The sequence below is a fragment of the Hemiscyllium ocellatum genome, chromosome 2, assembly GCF_020745735.1.
Source record: "Hemiscyllium ocellatum isolate sHemOce1 chromosome 2, sHemOce1.pat.X.cur, whole genome shotgun sequence".
Classification (NCBI taxonomy): domain Eukaryota; kingdom Metazoa; phylum Chordata; class Chondrichthyes; order Orectolobiformes; family Hemiscylliidae; genus Hemiscyllium; species Hemiscyllium ocellatum.
The window spans coordinates 82,407,321-82,415,793 of record NC_083402.1 but is presented as its reverse complement, the minus strand read 5'-3'; the positions used below and the strand labels follow the sequence as shown (position 1 = coordinate 82,415,793).

The window sequence follows — 8,473 nt, the reverse complement described above, 5'->3', positions numbered from 1 at the left end:
AAAAGAGGGCATCTCAGGCTCGGAAAGAAGGCGCTGGTGTTTGGGAACACTGAACTGGCCTGAAGTGTTCGGCTAGTTTAGCAGAAGTGTAATTCTGGGCTTTTTCAGTACCAGCACGGTTTGAACCATACTTCCGTTAAAATAAAAATAGTAAACACACATTGGACTGGAAATATTTAATAACCTTTGTTTTCGATAAAAGCTCATGTGTACAATGTACACAACATATTCTGAACAATTATTCACAGATGAAATATTCAGTACCAGTATATACAAAACGAATGAAAGTTAGAACCACCTTTCACGACAAGTTTACTATACATCTATATTCACAATCCAGCAATTCCATTCAGTTTGTTTGTTGCCCGTAAAGTGCTATGACATTGTCTGCTGTGGTTTTGATCACACCATATTTAACATCACAATGAATCCAAACTACGTGCCAAAACAATGGCAAGAGGGGTAGAGGACAAAACTTGAAAATGCTGTCCATTACAAAGATAATGTGAAAAGCGTTTCTCTCGCGGCGCGCCAAAGAAAACTTGTGTCACTCTCAGGAGATATTGTCCCTGTTTTACCCAGCCTTGTTTTGTCAGCTAAGTTGAATTCGCCACGGAAACTACTGGACAATTTCAATTGCACTATCCACTCCCAATGAGTGTAAGCCTACATGGCGCAGCAAGTAGGATTTTGAGAAAAACACCCGCTTCTAATTTTGTGGGATTTCAAACGTGCATTCTGTCAAAACCTGAGCCCAGACATAACTTACAAAATAACGATTTGAATGAGTTATTTCGCGAACAAAGCGAAGTATTTTTTCTTTGATTTCCATCGATGTGAGTAAAGTAAATGCTACGTAGTAATTAGGTGGAACAGTGAGCTCGAGTATTTCACAAACTCTGCGGCGTGACTTGGATTTGGTTTTGTCAATGTTCCAATCAGCCAGAAAAGACGTTATCTAAAACTGGAGCAACTTAACAGGAACTGTCCTTGTGTACGGTGTGACGCAATGAGTACATCTGCATTTTCTTAAAACAAATTTAGAATTTACTCAGACCTTTCTAGACCGCAATTCATATCCACCAATCCTTACTTGAACGACTTGTGGAAGTTGTGAAAGGAAAGGGTCGCGCTCCAAAAATGTTATCTGAGCTGCGGGACTGAGAGATATCAAGCTGCAATCGGCGCGGCCCTTTCGAAACTTCAGCTTCCATCACGCCGTTTATTCCGGTTTCTAACAGTTCTTGTCATCTCAAATCGCATCACATTCCTGCTATTTTTACCCCTCAACTGTTTAAACGCGAGCAAGTTTAGAAATCATTCCTTTGTTGCCACTCAGACCCATTCGATTCTCAGAAATCAACTTGTATAGTTTAAGCGCAGTTGTTGTTAAGCAACATCACGCGTTGGAAATCACCTGCAATTGTAGCCCCTCGCTATTATATCTGGCGATTTCTGAATATTACAAACCTACAACCACACGGAAGGATAAGGTGCACCTTGAAATACTCACAGATGATGTCTCTGCAATAATGATGAAATATATGTTCTCATATCCAGGGGTTTATTCCAGAAACATACAACTTGCTGTTTTACTTGTTTGCAGAAAGTTGACCCTCTTACCTATAAATGCTCTATTAAAACATTTCCCTGATATCATGTCTAAATGAGAATGATTTATGAATCTTTAACGAGATAAAACATTTTCTGCATAATTAACCTTTTCACATTATCTTTAAATCAATTATTTTCCCTGTTCAAACGGATCGCCCTCAGGAATGGACGAGCACCGAGTGTAATGAGCTAGTTTTGCCCTCACTGGGAGCTGACCGAGTCTGATCTAGATGTAAGGAGGTTGAAGATGAAGAAGGACAGATCTGCGTGGCACTGCCCGGCAGGGCTCCTGGCACAGGCATTGTGGAGATGGACGCCAGTGACACTGTAGGTTTGATGGGCACGGGGACGGCTGGCATAGTCTGCGTGCCCGGGTGACAGATTGTCTTCATGGGGACCCCAAACGGATTGTAATCTGGGGAAACTGGCATGGGAGCCATCGAGTCTATGACACCAACATGAGGCCACATGGATCCTACCATGTTACTGAGTTGGCTGGGCACTGGGTAACCGAGGTGATGCATTACAGAGGCTAAAGGGAGTCCACTGGCCATCATGTTCTTATAGTCCCTTCCAATGATGTTCTCGATGGCGAACGGGTGCTTAAATCCCGTTGATTGGGGCCCGTTGACTCCATAGGGCTGGAAATGGGGTATGCGCCCCATACCTGGGGCCGCCTCCGGTGTGGCCAGTCCCAACTTGGCTTGTTGTTGCTGATGGTGATGGTGGTGCTGTTGGAAATAGTGGATCATTTGTGAGTTTTTGGCGGACAAGTGTTCAGAGCGGTGCACCTTAAACCTCTTCCGGCGGCGGAGAAAACTCCCATTCTCGAACATATCGCCACAGTCGGGGTGAAGTGCCCAGAAACTGCCTTTGCCCGGCTGGTCCGGTCTGCGTGGGATCTTGATGAAGCAATCGTTAAAGGAGAGATTGTGGCGGAGGGAGTTCTGCCAGCGCTGGGTGTTCTCTCGGTAATAGGGAAACCTGTCCATGATAAATTTGTAAATATCACTCAACGGCAGCATCTTCTCGGCTGAACTCTGGATGGCCATCGCAGTCAGTGAGATGTACGAGTAAGGGGGTTTTTGGTCACTGTAGGAATTTTTCCCGGGGCGAGGCATTTTGTTAGGCTGCGATAAACCGAGAGGAAAGCAGTGAATTCAGCGGAGCCCCTTCTCCCGGAAAGCGAAGCGATAAACTCTGTTGGCGATCGAGCTGAGTTCCCTGCCCAAGATTCCATACAATCTCAGAATGGCTAAGGTGCTGAACGAATTCCTGTGCTGTTAAACTGTGCTGTTGTAAATGCCAGAGTTGTAGATGTGGGGCTTTTTTTTTTGAAAAGCTCCTTGCTGTCTTGCTCCGAGATAAAGAGGCCGAGACGTGCACACTTGTGTTGTGTGAGCTAACGAGGCTTGTTGTGATCACAGATGCAGGAGACCCCTGCAGTTCCCTTCAGCGCTTTGTTGCTCTTCATTATCACATGACAATCGCTCAGGGACCGGGTGGGGGGTGGGAGGTGAGAGAGAGAGAGAGAGAGAGGAAAAACTACACGATCCTAGTTTCACTTACACCTATTTCGGAGGAATGCTCGGCCAATAGAATATGCCTGTGTCCTGCCCGCTCTCCTGCTGAATATCGGTGAGGCAGAACTGACGGGCAGCAGCAAAAATCCGCGGTTCGCTCCAGTCATTCAAGCTCAAACTAAGGTTTAAAATTGACGGTTCTAAAAACTAGCTCGTTTCCGTTGAAGAAAGGTTACACCAACATTAACTCGTTGCTCACATTAAGAATACAAAAAACAAGGCCGTCCCCAGATGCTTCAGTATCTACACTTCCACCTGCTCAGCCACCCAAGGGCAGGTTCCAATTGGAACTATTTGCCACTTGATTTGATCGGAACCTGCAAATCCCGCTTCCGACCCCTATCATCGCCCATTTGGCTGTGCCTCGGATCGCCAGTTGCTACCCAAATGAAGGGTTTCCTGATGAAGGGCTTATGCCCGAAACGTCGAATTTCCTATTCCTTGGATGCTGCCTAACCTGCTGTGCTTTAACCAGCAACACATTTTCAACTGTGATCTCCAGCATCTGCAGACCTCACTTTTTACCTACCCAAATGAAGCTTGGATTCAAAGATCAACATTAAGCCTTTAAGTGTCACCGTCCACTCCCATGAGCCGTGTGAAAATGAGAATTTCTCGATATGTTTAGGTTTACTGTGATGACATATATAAATTCTACTGACTGGATCGGGACGCTCTGTTTGATGATAGACACTCTTTAAAAAATGCTCTCCTTCAACATCTTTTTTTATTTGGATTTTCTGCACATAAGCAGGTTTAAAAACTAGCAGGTCTCCCACCATCAATGAAACACAAGAGAGAAAGAACAGGAATGAGAGAAACTTGCCGAAAGAAGGAAATAAATATGTGGGGAGATGAAAACACGAAAGAGAATACCAAATCGATTTTCATTCGGGCTGGGACCTCAAATTATCTGCAGCATTTACTTTTCGACTTTGTTTGAAATTCAAAGGAAGTCTCTGGCAGTATAACGCGGGAAGGAAGGTCAGGCTCTGCTATAAAGGGGCCACAGATAATTACACTCCTCAAATAACCCATCTCGACTAATATGTCAAGATGTGAGTAATGTCATTTTGAAAGGTTTGTCTGTTTGTGTTACTCGTCCAGCGCGGCGGCTTTCTTCAATGGCCATGTTAACTACCCGCCGAACGCTGACTGACGGACCAAATCAGAGGAAGCAATTCAGGCATCTCCTCACTCGCATTTCCGCTCAGTTAGTGGTAAACGATATTGCCATACCACACAGCCACAAGGCATCTTTGCTCCACGTTAAATATGTTCCGTTGCAAAGTGAATTAATGCCAAAGAATCCAACTTTTTTTCTTATAACTTGAGGGTGTTAAAATCGACAACTGAAAGTCCGTTTGTCGCGCGTCATTTTAAAACAACAGTATACAGAGGGCAGAAAGCTCTTCGCTAGGCTTCTGTCACTGGGGCAGTTAAATGAGCCGTTCAGGTCCAGCATGAAATCCGTTCAGTCTTCCACGGAATCGTTATCTAACTTTGGGCGAGGAGGAAATGTGAGTGACGGCGGAGTAGGGTTTTTTTTTCTGGCTGTTTGAATAAGGGTAAGCAGTAGGTAACAGAGCCAGCGACGTGAAGCATTGATCTAAATAAAACCTCGAGGCAATATATCCCGGGGAGAGAGAGAGAGAGTTCCAGGAGTGATACCTCCGTCTGATTCCTGCTCAGTCGAGGCACCGAGTCACGAAGGAGTCCCAGTTCCCAGGTTCTGAGCTTCAGTTGTGCCGCACGGAAACTAGACTTTTCCAGCACTGGGTCTGTGTGTGTGTGCGTTACACTGCAGTGAGGGGGAAAGTGAGCAAGAAACAGTAAGTTGGACCAGAACAATTTCAACTACTGAATAAGAAATACAGAGATCGTTATGATAAGCTGAAATCGGGAAGCAAAGCTGTTTTCGAGATCAGATACTGAATCTGGCTCGCGAATTTTTCATGGAGAATTCGCAATTTAATACGGAGTGACTGCCCCCGACTCGTTTTAAATTACATTTCTCGCTAAAATTTAAGCCTGCGGTCCTATTAACTGCAAAACATTTGGAATGTGGAAGTGTGGTATTTTGGCAAATCCAAACTCACCAGTTTGAAGGGTGTATGAACAGCAGGGATACAGTGGTCCTCTCCCGCTTCACCAGCTACACCCCAAAGGAAATCCACTCTGAGCTGTTGGTTATGCAGGAAAGACTGCAAAACCAGGGCACCCCAACTCCCAGAACCTTCATAAACTGTAAACAGAAATTAAACGCTGTGAACATCCATTCAAATCGCCACAAACAATTAACAAAGAACCGCAAAACCAAATTAAAGGTCGAGATAGAAAGACACTGTGGTTCTGAAGAAAGGACTCTGTAAGATACGTTAACCAATCGCAAACCAGACATTTCTCTTTTCAGTTACTACAGCTGTGAACGTATGCTTCCAATATTTTCTGTTTTATTTCATGGTGATGTCTATTTTCCTGTAACTACAACAGCAGAGGTGGCCGGGAACCAACGTGCGCTAACACTGATCAGCGCTACCAAAGTGTCTCTCGATTATTGGTTGACTTTTTAACATTTTATGAAGCAATCATGAAAATATGCGTCTTGCAATCAGTCACTCAGCCCCATACACGGTCACATACAGATTCCTGCAACCATACTTTGCTTACTGGTAGCTCCCCCATACTTTTGTTTATATTGTATTGTGTTCTGGTCGTTTACAGCCTTGGCTTGTCTTGCTTTCCACAGGTGGCACCGACTCCATTCCCTTTCACGGTGATCTTGGAGGTAATAAGTAGTTGCGCCCCACACACTTCAGAACAACAAATATTCTATGTGTAAGTCACAGAGTAACAAGAACCTGCACCAGAAGCCCAAAGGAATTTTACAAATGGACATTTCAAAATGGATTTTAAGAGATAATAAATAAAGTGGGTGAAAGGGGCCGGATTTGGGATTGGAGTCAGAGGATTGAAATATCATGATGAGACATATAGCTGGAAGACATGGATTTTAAATTCAATGCTGCATGTATGAGTGCCACTGCAGAACAATATTTACGTAGTAATCTTTGGCTGTCCATTGACGGTCAGAGTCAACTTACATTTCAACATTGTTCAACGTCTGTATTGCAATCAGGGTTCAATCTCAGACGGAAATGTTGATTAGACAGCAACCTTTCATTGCATTGTGAATCATTAACTGTACCATCATCCTGCTTTATCCTACTTACTTTGGGTTCTAGAAACTTTGTTCCACACTTCATTACAACCGTGATCTAAATGATACAATAGCTGTGCGTCAGATAAGAAATGAGTAGATGTCTTTGACATAATTATTGATGCCCTCCAATAATTTCTTATAGTTCTTGGCAGTACCGACTACTTCCCTTCCCCTCACAAGTTTGGTGTCATTAGATACTTCATATTTTTTTCCCCATCCGAAAGTCAAAATCATTAATGTAAACTGTGAACAGCTGTGGTGCCAATACTACTTCTTCTGGAAAACCACTTTCCACTTTCTGTCTCTCTGAATAATTAACCTTAAATGCCACTCTCTGCTTTAGCATAATCTAATATGAGGCACCATGTTGAAGATCTCTTGAAAATCTAGATAAATTATATCTAATGCATTACCATTGCCCACTTTTTTTTTACTGCCTCCTTTCTTTTGTTCACTTGTGGGCATTGCTGGCTGGCCAGAAGTTATGCCTGTCTCTAGCTGCTCTTGAACTGAATGGCTCGTTAGGCCATTTCAGGAGGCAGGTTGAGAGTCAACCTCATTGCTGTAGTCATGTTTAGATTAGACAGGGGAGGATGACAAATTTCCTCCCCTGAAGGACATTAGTGACCCAAATGGGTTTTCCTCAACAATTTCATGGTCATCAGTAGATTCTTAATTACAGATTTTTTAATATTAAATTCAAATTTTATCATCTGCTGAGGCAGGATTTGAACCTGCATCCTCAAAGCATTAGGTGAGTTTCTGGATTAATAATCTAGTGATAATGCTATTAGTCTATTGCCTCCCTAAAAATAAACCAGTGGCAAAGCATTCCATTTTGAAATGCATATTGATAATACAAATTATTTTTCTAGCTGTTCTCTGTTTTCTCATTTAGTAAAGACTTTTTTGTACCACTGACATTAAACTGACTAGTTGATAATTACCAGGAAATTTTACAATAATACAAAACTATAGGAAATAGAAATGGGAGGAGTCCATTTGGTCCCTCAAGCCTGCTCCACTATTCAATAGGATCATGACTAATCCAACACTCCTCATTCCACATTCCTGCATTTTCCTTGTAAATCTTGATTCTCCTACTGATCAAGAAGCTATCTACCTCACCTGTAGATATGCACAAGGACTCTGCCCTTGAAGCCCTTAAAGCCCTCAAGAAATACCAAAGACTTATAACTTTCTGTGAGAAGAAATTCATGCTCATCTCAGTCTTAAATTGGTGCCCCTTTATTCTGAGATATGCCCTCTGGTCCTAGACTCTCCCATGAGGGTAAACACCATTTCAGCATTTACCTTGTCACACTCGTAAAGAATCCTATATGTTTCATTGACATCACCCCAGTGAGGAGAGATCCAATCTGTTTAGCCTTTACTCATAAGACAATCCCTCTATACTGGTCATCATGCTCGTGAACATTCTCTGAACTGCCTTCGATGAAATAATGTCTTTCCTTAGAAAAGGAGACCAAAACTACTCATAGTAGTCCAGATGTAGTCTCACCACCACCACCTTGTACAGTTTCAATAAGACTTCCCTACTCTTATACTCCAAACCCCTTGAAATAAGGGCCAACACGGCATTAGCCCCACAAACAAAAAGCAGGTATCACTGGAGCTACTCAGCTGGTCTGGCAGCATCTGTGTAGAGAAAACGTTTCTGTTTTGAACTATTCTGAAGAAGAGTCACTGGACCTGAAGAGTTAACTTTGATTTCTCTCCACAGATGTTGCCAGTTTTCTAGCAATTTCTGTTTTTATTTCCGATTTCCAGTATCTGCAGTTCTTTCAGTTTTTTAAACTGCATTAGCCTTGCTGCTCCTATGTGCTAGCTTTCTGTGTTTCATGTACAAGTACTGCCAAACCCTGTTTTTGTTGCAGCTTTCTACAGTTTTCTCCATTTGAATAATATTCTATTCTTTTGGTCTCCCTTCCAAAATAAACAATCTCACTTTTTTTTAAACATTATACTCCATTTGTAAACCTTTTGTCTACTTGTTTATCAATATTTCTCTGTAAACTGTTTGTATCCCTCT

At 42.7% G+C, this 8,473-nt stretch overlaps 1 protein-coding gene across 1 annotated transcript; it reads right to left on the bottom strand.

The window, feature by feature from the left end:
* Window positions 1–1,772: 1,772 nt before the first annotated feature.
* foxb2 (forkhead box B2) lies at window positions 1,773–2,735 on the bottom strand. Its single transcript, XM_060845078.1, has one exon. The coding sequence runs from the start codon at window positions 2,733–2,735 to the stop codon at window positions 1,773–1,775; it is 963 nt and encodes a 320-aa protein (XP_060701061.1).
* Between the last annotated feature and the right edge of the window lie 5,738 nt (window positions 2,736–8,473).

Excerpts from the sequence above, each read along its gene's own strand:
- foxb2 (XM_060845078.1), bottom strand. The coding sequence starts at position 2,735 with ATGCCTCGCCCCGGGAAAAATTCCTACAGTGACCAAAAACCCCCTTAC.